Source organism: Acinonyx jubatus, chromosome E2 (assembly GCF_027475565.1).
Source record: "Acinonyx jubatus isolate Ajub_Pintada_27869175 chromosome E2, VMU_Ajub_asm_v1.0, whole genome shotgun sequence".
NCBI classification, from domain to species: Eukaryota; Metazoa; Chordata; class Mammalia; order Carnivora; family Felidae; genus Acinonyx; species Acinonyx jubatus.
This window is the reverse complement of record NC_069396.1, coordinates 50,391,393-50,407,958: the sequence shown is the minus strand read 5'-3', so window position 1 is coordinate 50,407,958 and position 16,566 is coordinate 50,391,393. Positions and strand designations below refer to the sequence as shown.

The window sequence follows — 16,566 nt, the reverse complement described above, 5'->3', positions numbered from 1 at the left end:
TTATTTGTGTTATTTTCCCCACTGCTATTCTCATGATCATGGCCCCTGTGTGTTCCTGGGATGCCTGTGGTTTCCTGGGCCCACAACCATACCGGAGATGAAGACCCCTTCCCCTGACTCCCTCACTCCCCCCCCCCCTCCGTGTGCCCCTGCAGAGGAAGGCGAATACTTCCTGAAGGTGCTGATCCCCAGCTACGCAGCAGGCTCCATCATTGGCAAGGGCGGGCAGACCATCGTACAGCTGCAGAAGGAGACAGGAGCTACCATCAAGCTCTCTAAGTCCAAAGACTTCTATCCGGGTGAGCCCTGGCCCAGGACTCTGCCCTAGGCCTCCTGTCCTCCCACCTGGGTCCTGGATAAGCGGCAAGAGCTGCCCTTGGGGCAGTAAGAGTGATGGGGGGCCTCCCCCTCCTAAGGGGACAGAGCTGCTCTCAGCCCCAGGGGCCAGGCCTGAGCAGATGGGGGTGGGGGCAGGGCAAGACAATGGGCCTGCTGCATATTCATGAGCTCATTTGCATGGTGTGCTCGCAGATGTGCCCCTTCCCACACACCTGCCCCTTTGGGTCAGTTGGAGTTGCTGGAGGGGGGTGGGCAGGGAGGCAGGTGTCAGGGTGGCCCTTGGGGCGTGGGGGGGCAGCCATCCGTGTTGCACACCCCCGCCACTTCTTTGCCCCCACTCTCCCCCTGTGGATTTCTCTGTTACCCCATCTTGCCCAGTCCGGGCCGCGCTGGTTTTCTCTGTGTCATTCTTCCTATGTCCTGCTCATTCTGTTTCTGACTTTCCCAGTCTCTTGTTCCCTGAGTCTCCATCCCCATCCGCCCTCTGTCTGCCTCCTCTGGCTCTTCTTTTTGCTTCTATCTCTCTGATTCTGTTGGGACCCCCCCCACCTCTCATTCCCATCGGTCAGTCCGTCTCTGCTTTTCCTCTTCTCTCCCTCCCTCCTCTTTCCCCCTCTTCCTGCCTTCCCACCCCTCTCCCCAACTTTTCCTTTCCCTCCACCTCTCGTGGTCTCACGTTTTTCTTTCTCTTGCTCCTGAACTCTCTCCGGCCAGTCGTGCACTCAACCAGTATTTCTTCGGTAGCACCCCTCAACAGGGTCACTCTGCCGGATTGCCCCTCGTTTCTCCCTGCCTCTGCTCACCCGTCTCTCCTTTTAGGTTTCCTTCTCAGTCTCAGCCCCCTTCATGGTTTTCCTTTCCTTTCTCCAAACCCAGCGTCTTTTCTGCCTGTCTTCCAGCTCTCTCTCTCCCACAACCATAACATTTTCAAGGCCCCTCCACTCCCTCTAATCCTCCTGCGTCTGTCACCCCCCACATCTCTCCCTCCCAAGACCAATGCCTGAGCTTCGACATCCAGGAATCCAGGGAAGGCCCCCAGAATTGCATCTTTGGTCCAGAGCTGGCTCTAGTTCATCCTTAATCCCCTTGGATTTTTTAGGTCAAACACCAGAGCTGTAGCCCAGGGTCAGGGCACATTCATATTCTCTCTTTCTCTCTCTCTCTCTCTCTCTCTCTCTCTCTCTCTCTCTCTCTCTCTCTGTCTCTGTCTCTCCCTCCTCCCTCCTCCACCCGCCCTGCCTCCCATCTCACTAAGCAGCTTTGGCAAGAGGTTTAGAGAACAGTCCAGGGAACCAGGCACACACACACACGCACACACACACACACACACCCGCCGCTTTCCTCTTCCACCCTGGCCCAGTTTCCCCCGCACCCCCCTAGGCCCACAAGATATGGATAAGAACCTGTACTTGGGGCATTTATCCGAGGACACTTGGTTCCTTACTCCTGGATCACATTGTGTGACATGAGACACATCATCTCCTCCCATCTCAGTGACACAGCCCACAGGCCAGGCAGCTGAGATCCCCCAGAGGATGGGACAGTCGTTGGCTCTCTTGGGCCAAATACCATTCACACAGGCAGCGTGAGCCAGCAACTCCCCCCAGCCCCAGGACATGCGGCCAGCGCACACACACACACACACACACACCATTCCTGACATGGAACTTCTAGATCGCCTGGCACGTGCCGGCTCTTGACTCAGAGGTACAGGACACAGCCCTCTAATCCTAGTCCTGCCCCTAGGACTTCCCACGAACCACAGGAACACGAGAAATGAGAATGCTACTGCTTGAGACCATCAGCTTATTTCCCTCTGCTCCTGGCTAACCCCCTTTCATTAATTTATTCACCCCACATCTGCTGGACACCTACTGTATCGACAGCGATGAGGACACAGCAGTGACTGAGATGTCCCGCCCTTTCCCTCACAGATCTCACAGCGTAGGGGGGAAGACAGGCGGAACACCTTCAATGACCCAGCCATGGTCAGGGCTAAGACGGGGAAGGCCAGAGGGTGGTGGCAGCCCAGCCAGGGCACCTGACCCAGCCTAGAAAGGTCAGGGAGGGCTTCCTGGAGGAGGGGTCCAGGACAATAAGTAAGAGTGAGCTAGATAAAAGCAGGGAAGAGCACTCCAGGAAGATGAACTGGCATGTTCAAAGACCGGAGGGGTAGTTGGTTCATTGTGACTGAAGCATCCAGAACAGATGACAAATGACAATGGTAACATCCAAAGGGCCCTCTAGGCCTTATGGGTTCACATACGATCACACAGACAGATGGACACACACACACACACACACACACACACACACACACACACACACAGACTGCACTTGTGTTTACTACGTGAAACAAAAACCCACCTGACCTTTAACCCCAGGGGAGGGGCAGAACACAAAGGGTGTCCCCTCCTTGGTACAGGAAACTCCAAGCCCCAGACTCCATCCTTCAGATCATATGTGGAGAAACTGAGACCCAGAAAGCAGGTGCCCGCCCAAAGCCACACAGACTTCTGTACATCCACTCAGACACCCTAGAGTGATTCTAAACTCCTTCTGATTTTGAGCATTTGCCCAAAACTCTGTCCCCAGAAAAAAAAGCACAGACACACACACTTTAAAAAAAAATTATTGATTTATAAAATAGTTGCCTTAAAGTGCAAAATCTTAAGTACTTAGTAAATCCATACACATTCTTTTTTACTATGAAAAATACAAAAGCAAAAATGTAACCATTTTATGCCTTTCCCCCAACACACACACACACACACACACACACACACACACACACTCCACACACTCCATATTTAGCACAGTGGTTAAACACAGTGGTGTCTCAGTGGTTAAAAGCCCAGGCTCTGAAGCCAGATGCCTGCATTCAAGACCCTGAACTTCCACTACTGGCTGAGTGAACTTGGACAAATCCCAAACCTTCTCTGTGCCTCAGTGTCCTTAGCAGTAAATCAAGAATCCTCGTGCTGCCTACCTCATCCTTTAAGTGCACGAATATATACCGAGTGCTCAGATTGGTGCCTAATACTTGGTATTTTGTAAGCACCAGCTGTCATTACTGGACGCTCTTCAGGGGTTAACCGAACCCCTTCCCGCACAAAGCCCTTGTGGACCCCAGTTAAGAACGACAAAGAGCGGGAAGTCACAGACTCCTGAGCTGGAAGGGAGCCACGCAGAAATGGAGAGAGGAGCCACTTTAGCCAGGCTGTCCCTAGGGCCACCCCGCCCCCCTCCCCCCAGTTCCCACCCTGACCCACACCCTTTCCTATTTATACCCAGACGGAGGCAGCCTGCACGCTGACTCACCCTTGGCTCAGACCAATCCATTGTTCTGGGGTTGGGGGGAATAAGAGTGAGTAACGGCGGCCCAAAGGATATGGGGGATGTCAAGTACACAAGTGACCCAAGACAGTGATACCCAGATGCATGGAGAGACTGCCAGATGCCAGGCTGAGACATGGCAAGGGAGGGGTCAGAGTGGAAACACCATCGTGCTGCACTAGAACGCCCACAGGACGCCAGACACTCACCCCCCGATGTCCCAGACGCCCAGGCACACGAAGCCCGGCACACACTCAAGACCTTCTACAAACCCAGCGAGCTAATGGTCCTGCCGGCAGAGTCCCACCCCGGGAGAGAGACAGATACCGGTTCCACACACGAAACATGCCTGGCTCCCCCGGGCACTCATACAATTGTCACACGGACCAGTCATTGTAGAGTCACCTTTGCCCAGTTGTAATGTCTACACCAAAACACATACTCAGACAGATCAGTCCTCTCCAGTCTCACATACTGACACTTGAACCTGCCTGGCACTCTCCCTCTTTCTCTCTCTCGTATACACATTCACGTACACACCGGTCATAGTCCCATCTGTCTGTCTCCCGTACGAAGGCTCGTGCACATACACACACACACCACACACAAGTCATACAAATAGCCTTTTTTAAAAAAGGTTGTATTTATTTTTGAAAGAGAGAGAGAAAGACACACAAGTGGGGAGGGGCAGAGAGAGAGGGAGACACAGAATCCGAAACAGGCTCCAGGCTCTGAGCTGTCGGCACAGAGCCCGGTGCGGGGCTCGAACCCACGGGCCTTGAGATCATGAGCTGAGCCACCCAGATGCCCCTAGCCTTTGAACACCTAGAGGTTGTCTCTTTCTTGCCAACACTCCCACTGACATCCAGTCTCAAAGTGATACACACTCGTCACACAGCCTCAATGCTGCTTCATGAGATTCTTTGTTTCTGTGTCTCAGACTCTCATGTTCTACCAGCCCGGTTCTCACCAATAGTATACATACCCTTGAACTTCACAGTGACATCCAAGTCTTTCCCCTGCATAACAGTGCACATATCTTTACTGGATTCACTATGTCACGCTGTCTCTCCCACTCTTTCTCTTACACACATACACAGATAAAGATAATTTAGCCAGTCCTGCCCAAGTATACACATGCATGTATGCGTGCGCGCGCGCACACACACACACACACACACACACGCACACGCACACACAATAAGCATGCCTAGATTAGAACCACAGCCAATATCTAGGCGATCTCCAGCAAAGGCATCCACCCCACCCTCCTTTCTCCATCCCTGAGTTCCTGCCCTTCCACAAGTTGCCTCCTCTCTCCCCTGTCCACACCCTTGCCCTCCCCCACCCTTCAGCCCTCCATCTGGTGGGTCCAAGCAGGCACTCAGGCCTCTCTTCTGCCTCCCCCATCCCCCAGCCCTTCCCCATCCTCTCCAAAAGCCCAGAGGCCTTCGCTGCAGGCTTTCAGGGGTTGCCACGGCAACGGGGCTTCGTCCCTCGTCCCCCTGGGGGTGGGCTGAGGACCCGGCCAGCCAGACCGATAAGGGGGTTCCAGTTACTGTGGCAACCGTTGCAGGCCTGAGCTCTCTCCGCTTCTGGGGGGGGGGGTGGTTGGAGGGAGGGAGTGAATGGTTGCCAGAGCAACCGGGAGCCGGCAAGGACTGGGAAGAGGCAGCTGAGCCCTGTCTCCCCTGCCCAGGGCTGCTGTGGGCATCGCAAAGCACTTAAGCATCATCCTTCCATCCCCCTGGGGTTGTTTTGGGGGAGGGACACGAAGTACAGATTATGAAACAGGCATTCCACTCACTTTTCCAGCTACCCATCATGGCCTGAGAACCCTGGATGCCAGCTTCCCCAGGCTTACTTGCCATGTGATCTGGGCCCAGTCAGGTTCACTTTCTGGACCGAGGTTTTCTCTTTCCATTAAGTGGGACCTGTCTCCCAGGAATTTTCCTATTCCTGTCTGATGAGTGTGCCCTCTCTCTCCCTTGCTCAACAGGAACCACAGAGCGAGTATGCCTGGTACAGGGCACAGCAGAGGCCTTGAATGCTGTGCACAGCTTTATTGCTGAGAAGGTCCGAGAAATCCCACAAGCAATGACCAAGCCTGAGGTGGTCAACATCCTTCAACCCCAAACCACGATGAACCCCGACAGAGCCAAGCAGGTCAGCAGGGGCAAAGGCTGGGTTTCTGTAAAACCGGTGAGGTTCGGAGAAGACACTTCTCCCATACCACTGGGTTACTGTGGAAGTTTAATGGGGTAACGCCGATAAGAGGTTTGTCAATCAAATGCATGGTAGTAGTTAGTTAGTCCTATTATTAGGGAATCAGCCTAGGGACTCCAAATCTCTTGGAGTGGGCTTGATTCAGAGAGAGAGTGAAAGTTTGGGAGAATTTGGCCCAGACAGCCCCCCCCCCAACTTATCCCTCCTTCCTGGGATTCTCTAGACCCTCTCTTTCCTTCCACCTCATCCCATTGTCTCCCAGAGCAACCTGCCTCCCACTTCCTGTTCTCACCGGAAGTGGCTTCAGTGACAGCCCGTCCTCATCCAGAAGAGTTTAGAAATGACTTCATACTCCCTCTCCCCATGAATTCTTGTATGAGAGTAGCCACCATTTTGGAGAAATGGTATTTCGCTAGCGAGAGAGAAGGCACGTCCCTCTCCTACACAGCGCTCTCTAGGAGGGATGAAAGGAGGAGGGCCGTTCCTCTTGGTTGCCTCAGTTACTGGGAAGCGGTGGCGTAGGGGCGTGGCAGCGAGGGGACCAATCACTCTCCCAGCCTCTCTGGTTGCCATGACCACGGCGCTCACCGGGCAGGTGGGCTTGCGGCAGGGGCCCTGGAAGCGTGGCCCCGAATGGGTAGGAGGCGGAGGGGAAGGGAACTGCGCGCACTCCTGCTTTTCTCTCCCTTTCCCCGCTCCCATATACTTGCGCAGACGAGGCAAAGGGGAGAGAGTCCCTGGCAGGAAGACAGGCCACTTGTGAGGGTTCCTTAACGTCTGCCTAGAAGCAAAGACAAGAGACAGACCCTCGGTAAAGGAATCTGGAATTCTTGGGAATTCTTGTTGCCCTGAGATGGGAGAAACCACGGACCTGAGTTCCCCCAAGCTCCTGGGAAAACGGTGGGCGGAAAACCCTGGAAGAATGCTGCCTAGCGGATCGTTCCCAAAAAAGACTTCGGGCTTGGGGGTTTGGAGCGCGGCTGCTGTCCTTGGTGCTGAAGCGTCTCTGCCCGGTCTCTCCCGATTCCCTTCCCACGGGCAGGCCACAGTTTACACACAGTTTACAGGGTCGCAAGGATATTGCCTCTTCCCTCTGCCTTGGTGGCGGCCTCAAAGGGCTCCAAGTTCACGAAGAGTTTGCACATGTTGCAGAGAAATGGGGTCAGCACCATCTGCACCTGATCCTTCCACCCCACCCCCTAATCCACAGGAATTCAGTGGTAGTGGAATCGAAAGGTTATAGAACCAGGATTTTTCCTCCCCTTACTTATTACTGGGGGGCTTCAAAGAATGAAAGAGTTGAGACTGAAGGCTCAGGCTCTGGAGTCAGATGTTGAGTTGAATCTTACTCTGATAATGTACTTCTTACCTGTGCGACCTTGAACAAGTGACTTGATTTCTCCATGCCTCAAATTTTCTCACCTGCAAAATGAGATTCACTAGGGTACCTACTGAAGGGCAGTGATTAGTGTTCCCTGGTTTTTAAAAAAGCACATAGCATGTATGCCTAATACATAGAAAGTTCTCAAAAAATGTTAGCTGCTATTATTATGGGATTTTTAGGTCGGGAGATGGGTCTACTCTCTTTCTACATTGGACTTGCTGTGTTACTCTGGGTCCCTTTCCCTTCTGTAAGCCTCAGTTTCCTTTCTTTACAGTGTGGAAGCTGGGCCAAATCAGGGATTATAAATTGAAATGCCTCCAAGATTCAGCAAGGGAACATAAAGAATTGAGGACTCTGGCCTCATCAGAGAGATATAATGCCCTAAACAGGGCAGCTGCTACTCAGCTCCACTTAATTCTTGCCTTTTGGGAATGTAGACAAAGTGTGGCCACATCTTCCACATTTTTCAAAAGAAGCCAGAAATATTTGAAATCGACTGATTTTTAAAGGTTGGCTCAGTCTTAAAAACACTATGTATGGGGCACCTGGGTGGCTCAGTCGGTTAAGCATCTTGACTCTTGATCTCAGCTCAATTCTCGATCTCAGGGTTGTTGAGTTCAAGCCCCACACTGGGCTCCACACTGGGCATGGAGCCTACTTAAAAACAAAACAAAACAACTATGTGGCTGTGGGCTGCCTATGGCCCGAGGACCATCAGTTTGCCACCTCTGGACTACACCAGTGGTTCTCAGCCCTGGCTGATATCTTATCCTCTAGGTAGCATAGAATGCAGATTCCTGGGTCCCAGCCCAGAGCCACTGAATCAGAATTTCTGGGGTGAAGACTTGGGACGCTGAACACAGATTCTGGACTGGGATCAGATCCTGGCTCTATTACTTACTATCTGTGTGACCTTGAGCAAGTTATTTAACCTCTCTTGCCTCTGTTTTCCAATCCATAAAATGTGATAATAGTACCTAACCTATTCTTGTAGGATGGTTATAGAAATTAAGTAAATTACTATACAGAAGTGTTTACAGAAGTGTCTGGCCTATGGAAGCACTGTTAGCTTCTGCTATTATTATTATTATCATCATCATCATCATCAGTATTATTATCATTATTACTATTTGAAAATTTCCACAGACTTGCAAATCATGGAGACAGATGGTCTCTCAGGTCTTTCTGGCCCTAAAACTCCTACAGTTCTATGGCTCTGTGATTTCAAGATTCTAGACATACATTATTCTAAAACTCTACTGTTCTCACATCCTGGCATTCCAGGAGTCTATGAAACTGCACCTTGCGATCTCTCTAAGATGCTATGGTTCTACCACCTGACCCTATCATGAAGACAGCTACCATTTTCTGAGGGCTTCCCATGTGGCAGGCATTCCCATCACTGAATATTCCCAATAGTCATACGGAGTAGCTGTGGTTGTGTCGGTGCTGGAGATAAGGAAACTGAGGCACAGAGAGGTGAAGGCATTTGCTCTTGCCATGTTTTGGTGAACAATTACGTCATCCTTTTGCCCTCTGAAGTGCTGTATCATACTAAATACCTCTTTACTCTTAGGTCTGGTTTTGTGCATTCTGTTCTATCTGCTTGACTTGTCTGACATTTTTCTGATGGTATATATTTTTTTTAATAACGGCTGTGTTGAGATATAATTCGCATGCTGTAAGTTCACCATCTTAACGTATACAATTTATTGCTTGTTCAGTATACTCACAAAGCTGTGCGTCGATCACCTAATGTAATTCCAAAACGTCTTCACCACTCCAAAAAGAAGACTCATACCCCTTGGCAGTCACAGCCATTCCCTAGCCCCACTCCCTGTCCCTTCCAACCACTAACCTACTTTTGGTGTCTATGGATTTGCCTATTCTGGATGTTTTATATAAATTGAATGATATAATATGTGGCCTTTGGTGTCTGGCTTCTTTCCCGTAGCCTCATGTTTTCAAGATTAATCCGTATTGTAGGGGCGCCTGGGTGGCTCAGTCGGTTAAGCGTCCGACTTCGGCTCAGGTCATGATCTCACGGTCTGTGAGTTCGAGCCCCGCGTGGGGCTCTGTGCTGACAGCTCGGAGCCTGGAGCCTGCTTCCGATTCTGTGTCTCCCTCTCTCTCTGACCCTCCCCTGTTCATGCTCTGTCTCTCTCTGTCTCAAAAATAAATAAATATTTTTAAAAAATTAAAAAAAAGATTAATCCGTATTGTAACATAGACCAAAACTTTCTTGTTTTTTATGGCCAAATAATACTTCACTCGATGGAGAGACCACATTTTGTTTGTCTATCAGTTGATAGTCCTTTGGGTTGTTTCTACTTTTCAGCTATCATGAATAATGCTGCTAGGAACATGTGTGGGCATAGTGTTCCGTTCTTTGGGGTATATACATATGAATGGAATTGGGTCAGATGATATGTTTAACTTTTTGAAGAACTGTTAGACCATTTTTAAAGTGACTGTACCACAGATGTGAGATGTAAATCCAGGTCTGCCCATGGGGGTAACAACCATTTCCTGAGTAGCTACTATGAGCACATATTAACTGGATGCTTCACATGGCACCTAACTTAGCACATAGCAGGTGCTCAGAAAATGCTGCTGGTTTGAAGAAACGGATGATGATATGCCCATAAGAGCCAAGCAGAAACATAACTAAGGGGCAGTAGTTCCTTACTCAAGCTCATTATCCCATGAGTGATCTCAGGCCTCACAAAAATTCTGTGGAGGAGGAATGAATAGCCCCATTTTACAGACGAGAAAACGGAGTCTCAAAGAGGGTATGTCCCTTGCCCAGCATTAGTGGTAGAGCCAGGACTTTGAACCCAAGATCACCAATCTATAAAAACTAGGGTGCTTCCCATTCTACAAATCAGAATTCCCAATTAATCTAGAAAACTCATATCAGGCTGAGTTTTCTCCCTCCCTGCCTACACACACACACCACCACCACCACCAGGTGAGATACACCTGGCCTCCTCCATCCAGTTCCATTCCTGCTTGGTCCTGTGGACACATTATTGTTCCTTCTTCCATCCATCCATCCACACACTTTTTGCTGTATGCGTACCAGGCATTGCCCGAGGCCTCAAGAACCCAGTAGTCAACAATCCAGACAAAAATCTCTACCCTTGTGGATCTTACATTCTTTCTTGGGGACACCAAAAACCAGAAAATGAATAAAATAAGCAGAGAGTGAAAAGTGCTATGAAGAAAAATAAAGCAGAAAAGAGGAGGAAAGAGCACTGGGGCATTTTTTTCTTTTTATTTTGAAAATGTTTCAAAGTAACACGGTGAACTCTCTACACACTGCACTTACATTCACCAATTGTTAACATCTGCTTTACCTCTTCACACACACACACACACACACACACACACACACACACACACACTGGTTGGTTTTATTTGTGTGTTTGTTGGGTTGTTTCTTTATTTTTGCTGATCCACTTGAGAATAAGTATAAACCTCATGACTCTTCACCCCTACATTCTTCAGCATGCGTCTCCCAAGACTAAGGGAGTGTCCTATATTGTTATGTTACTATTATCACACCTACCAAAGCTAACACCAATTCCATACTTTAAGTTAATAAAAAGTTCATATTCACATTGTCCCCAAATATCTTTTATATCTATAAAGTATTTTTCTTAAAAAACAATTTTTTTAAGGTTTGTTTTTGAAAGAGAGAGAGAGAGAGAGAGAGCGCCAGGAGGGGAGGGGCAGAGAGAGGGAGACACAGAATCCGAAGCAGGCTCCAGGCTCTGAGCTGTCAGCACAGGGCCCGATGCGGAGCTCGAACCCATGAATCGAGAGATCATGACCTGAGCTGAAGTTGGACGCTTAACCGACTGAGCCACCCAGGCACCCCTATAAAGTATTTTTCTATCCAAGAATATTCATGCATTGCATTGGGTTGTTATGCCTCATTACTCTCTTTTAATCTAGAATAGCCTAATATATATTAGACTATATATTTTAGTCTATATATTATATAGACTATATACTTATATAGTCTAATATATATAAGACTATATATTTATATATCATGTAGTATATATAAATATATACTATATATAAATATATGCTATATATTTATATATAAATATATATAGTGTGTATATATATACTATATACACTATAGTATGTAATATATATATATAAAGATTTTTTAAAGTAATCTCCACACCCAATGAGCGGCTCAAAATTGCAACCCTGAGATCAAGACTCACTGTCTACAGACTGAGCCAGCCAGACACCTCATCTACTATGTATTTTGAAGGTAGAGGCAACAGGATTGCTGATTGGGTGTTGAGTGGGAGAGAAAGAGAAGACTCCTAAGTCTTGAACCTGAGAAGTGAAAGAGTGCAGTTTCCACATACTGACATGAGGAAGACCATGGTAGAAACACATTTGAGAAGATGAAGAGTTTCACTTCGGACTTCTAAGTCTGAGGTGTCCATTCTACATGATACTAGCGATGTGAGGTTAGCAGTTGGATACAAGTCTGGAGGTGTTTGTATGGGGACATAAAATAAGCAAAATAAACAAGCCTTGATAATTGGGGTGGTAAGGTCCCTCCAAAGAGGTGCATTTGTGCAAAAACCTGAATGATGAGAGAGGTGAGTCTTCTTTTCTGGGAAGGAACATCCTAAGTAAGGGAACAGCAGGTGCAAAGGCCCTGAGTCTGGACCAAGCTTGCAAGTTGGAGGAACAGCAGGGAGTCTAGTAGCCTGCGCAGGGGTCAGCAAGAGGGAGCGAGGGAAGAGTTGAAGTCAGATCCCACAGAGCAGAGCAAGGAGAGCAGTGGTTCTCAGTTTTGTCAAAGCCCACGCCCTCTTTCTCCTGCAAATATTTTTCCCACCCCACTTAACTCTGAAATTACATACACACACATACACACACTCATTGCGGCACATGAGAAAATGCATATAATGCCGATATATTACATATCTAAATCTGTGATATTTTTAACAGTTGTATTGAGATATTCATTCGCATCTGTACAATTCACCCATGTCGAGTGCGCAGTTCGAAGTTTTTAGTGTATGCAGAATTGGGCATCCGTGCCCACAATCAATTCTAGAACATTCCATTTCCTCAAAAAGAAATCTTGATCCCCTTAGCTATCACTCCTCAATCCCCACAGCTCAGCAGCACCACCACCCCCACTCCAGGCCTAAGCCACCACTAATCTACTTTCTGTCTCTATAGATTTCCCTGCTCTGAACATCCATATAAATGGAATCGTACAATATGTGGTCTTTTGTGTCTGGCTTCGTTTCACACAGCGTGTTTTCTAGGTTCATCCATGTTGTAGCCTGGATCAGTACTTGGTCCATTTAAGTTGATTGCCAAAGAATATTCCATTGTACGGATGTACGTTTTCTTTATCCCATAAGACTTTTTTACATAAGAAATGAAAGGAAGGCGATTTGTTATAAAATGAGATGGATTTTAACATGTAAATGTTCAGCCAGGACCCCAGTAGAAGTAATGAAATAGTCACCTGTCCACACCTCACACAGCCTGAGCAAAAGAGACAGTGACAAACACAGGGATCCAGGGTGTAGCATCGGAGACGTAAACAATATATGTGGCGTTACTACTGTTGTCATGTTTTATTTTTAAATGACGAATGACTCTTGGTGAAATTCAAAACAAAACAAGGTACGATCTTCCCTTCATTTACTGATTGGTTGCATTACTGGAAATTTCAGTAGATCTTAAAAACATTGGGGGAAACAAAATTAGGTACTTACATGGATCATGGGGCTCAGGTTTGGGCTCTGAGATTTATAAACAGACTTTTTACCGAGATGAATGTCCAGGGAGGCATTTGATATCCATATAGGGGTCACCTGGGTGGCTCAGTCAAGTAAGCATCCGACTTCGGCTCAGGTCATGATCTCACAGTTTGTGAGTTTGGGCCCCGCATCGGGCTCTGTGCTGATGGCTCAGAGCCTGGAGCCTGCTTCGGATTCTCTGTCCCGGTCTCTCTGTGCCCCTTCCCTCCTCATGCTCTGTCTCTCTCTCTCTCACACACAAAAATAAATAAACATTTTTTAAAAATTGTAATAAAAATAAAAGCCACGGGGACCTGGACGGTTCATCCTTGTGAAGAACTGACTCTCACATTCTGGGGTGCAAATACCCAAGGCCCTGCCCACTGAATGCCTGTATCTGCTTCCAGTCACCATGACAACCAAAACCGCTCCCACAAATGTCCCAAACACCCCCCAGGGGCTGGCTTAGGGGCAGAGAGGAGACACAGGGGTGACAGCGTCAGGGGGTGGAACCCACAGGTCTGACAGGACACGGGGAAGACTGAGAAAGAGGAATTTAGGTGTGGAAATGCTCTCGGATATGTGAAAGGAGAATTTGGGCATTGAAATCTCTCCGCTGGAATTCAGACTGATCGGATTTGCAGCGGCAAAGGACCGGCTGCTCTGCACCCCAGTAGGGGACCACTGTTATTTAAGCGATCGATTTTCTCCCTGCCTTCGCCGGTGTAAGGTCTTGTTATCTTCATTCTACACCTAGGACAACGGTATTAGACTGCTAGGGCTGCCCTGACAAAGCGCCACCGGGTGGCTTAAGCAACAGAAGAAATTCATTCGCTCCCAGTTCCTGAGACTGGAAGTCTGCGATCTGGGGCAGTGTTGGTTTCTTCGGAGGCTTCTCTCCTTGGCCTGCCGGCGGTCGTCCTCTCTCTGTGTGTTCTCGTGCGGTCTTCCCTCTGTGCTGTGCGTGCCTGTGTCCTAATCCCCTCTTCTTCTAAGGACGCCAGTCCTATTGAATCAGGACCCACCCCGGTAGCCTCACTTAACCATAGTTGCTTCCTGAAAGACTCTGTCTCCAGGGGCACCTGGGTGGCTCAGCAGGTTGAGGTCGGAATTCGGCTCAGGTCATGATCTCACAGTTTGTGAGTTCCAGCCCTGCGTCAGGGCTGTGTGCTGATGGCTCAGAGCCTTGAACCTGCTTCAGATTCTGTGTCTCCTTCTCTCTCTAACCCCACCCCCACCCCCACCCCGCTCTCTCTCTCAAAAGTAAACATTAAAAAAAATCAAAAATAAAAGACCCTCTCTCCAAATACAGCCCTATTCCGAGGCACTGGGGATCATGTGAATGGTGGGGACAACAATTTGGCTGATAACAAAAAGAGGTTAAGGGAGGCGACCTTGACATAGGGCAGGAAACACCATGGAGCAGGAATCCGTGAGTCTGGATTTCAGCTCCTTTGCTATCTGGGTTACCTTGGGGCAAGTCCCTTGGTCTCTTAGGCCTCAAGTGGCTCATCTGTAAAATGAGATTTAATGAGTCCTTTTCTGGGGCTGGGAGTCAGAGTGTTCAATGAGCTAGAAGGCTAGGGCACCAATGCGAGTGGGGAACAGCGTCCTGGAGGGGGCCCACTGGGTCAGCCATTAGGCCTTTAAGGTGCGGGATGGAAGAGAGGTCCCAGGGGCCCCAGAGGCATGGGACAGGGTGGCTGAGCGCCTACTGAGGGGACTTGGAGTATTGGCTCTTTTTATGTATGTATTTTTTTAACCAACCTAGATGGAAGCATTTCACTTTTTAACAACCCATAGGACCCTGGGGTGCATTTCAAGGAGCACACCGGGCCTGGTTTGGGGCACTTGAGAGCAGGGGGCGAGAATGACTTAAGACGGCCAGCCCCAGACTGATTTACTGTTCAGTCTCCACCCACCATCCTAAAGACCCTCCCTCTCCCTCCACACGCAGGCCAAGCTGATCGTCCCCAACAGCACCGCGGGCCTGATCATCGGCAAGGGGGGCGCGACAGTGAAAGCCGTGATGGAACAGTCGGGTGCCTGGGTGCAGCTGTCCCAGAAGCCAGAGGGCATCAACCTTCAGGAGCGCGTGGTGACAGTCAGCGGCGAACCGGAGCAGGTGCACAAGGCCGTGAGCGCCATCGTACAGAAGGTACAGGAAGACCCCCAGAGCAGCAGCTGCCTCAACATCAGCTACGCCAACGTGGCTGGCCCCGTGGCCAACTCCAACCCCACCGGCTCACCGTACGCCAGCCCCGCTGATGTGCTGCCCGCCGCCGCCGCCGCCTCGGCCGCCGCCGCCTCCGGCCTGCTGGGCCCCGCGGGGCTGGCGGGCGTGGGCGCCTTTCCGGCCGCCCTGCCCGCCTTCTCAGGCACCGACCTGCTGGCCATCAGCACGGCGCTAAACACGCTGGCCAGTTACGGCTACAACACCAACTCCCTCGGCCTGGGCCTCAACTCGGCCGCAGCCTCCGGGGTCCTGGCCGCCGTGGCCGCCGGTGCCAACCCCGCCGCCGCCGCCGCGGCCAACCTCCTGGCGTCCTACGCGGGGGAGGCCGGGGCCGGGCCGGCCGGAGGGGCCGCCCCGCCTCCACCCCCGCCCCCCGGAGCCCTGGGGTCCTTCGCCTTGGCCGCAGCCGCCAACGGCTACCTCGGGGCCGGGGCGGGCGGCGGGGCGGGCGGCGGGGGCGGCCCGCTGGTGGCCGCCGCAGCTGCGGCAGGGGCCGCCGGGGGCTTCCTGACGGCCGAGAAGTTGGCGGCCGAGAGTGCCAAGGAGCTGGTGGAGATTGCGGTGCCTGAGAACCTGGTGGGGGCCATCCTGGGCAAAGGGGGCAAGACGTTGGTGGAGTACCAGGAGCTGACGGGCGCCCGCATCCAGATCTCCAAGAAGGGGGAGTTCCTGCCAGGCACGCGGAACCGGCGGGTCACCATCACGGGCAGCCCTGCGGCCACGCAAGCCGCTCAATACCTCATCAGCCAGCGGGTCACCTACGAGCAGGGAGTGAGGGCCTCAAACCCCCAGAAAGTGGGATGAGGCCTGTGGTGTCTGCTCCCACCCTCCTTCCTGTCCCTTCTCCTCCTCTTCCTTCTCCTCCCCCTCCCCCACACCCCCAACTCCTGACCTCAGCTCGGTGTAGTCCTGCTCCTCGTGGGATGGGGCTGGGGTAGGCCTGACTGCACCCCCCCTTCTGGTAGTCATAGGCAGGATTGAGTGCTGGCTGGGGATGGGGCCCAGAAGCTCCCTCCCCAGCCCTGAACTGACCCCTCCTTCCCTCCCTATGCTTGACTGGGCCTGACCCTCCTCTCCCACGGCCCAGGTCTGTGTGATATCTGTATATATTGCATTTTGTTGATTTTAATAGAAAACAAAGCGTTATTTTCTCTTTCTTTCCCTCCTTTTTTTTTTCTTTTTATTTTCCTTTTCTTCTACTTCTTTTTTGTTTTGTTTTTTTTTTGTTTGTTTGTTTCGGTTTGTTT

At 50.4% G+C, this 16,566-nt stretch overlaps 1 protein-coding gene across 1 annotated transcript in view; it reads left to right on the top strand.

The window, feature by feature from the left end:
* The window catches only part of NOVA2 (NOVA alternative splicing regulator 2), a 28,721-nt gene extending 12,256 nt beyond the window's left edge, over window positions 1–16,465 (top strand). Inside the window, exons 4-6 of the mRNA XM_027037850.2 lie at window positions 156–299; window positions 5,675–5,841; window positions 15,041–16,465. Coding sequence (XP_026893651.2) covers window positions 156–299; window positions 5,675–5,841; window positions 15,041–16,123 — 1,394 coding nt within the window. The 3' untranslated portion in view covers window positions 16,124–16,465. The remainder of the gene's footprint in view (window positions 1–155; window positions 300–5,674; window positions 5,842–15,040) is intronic.
* Window positions 16,466–16,566: the final 101 nt, after the last annotated feature.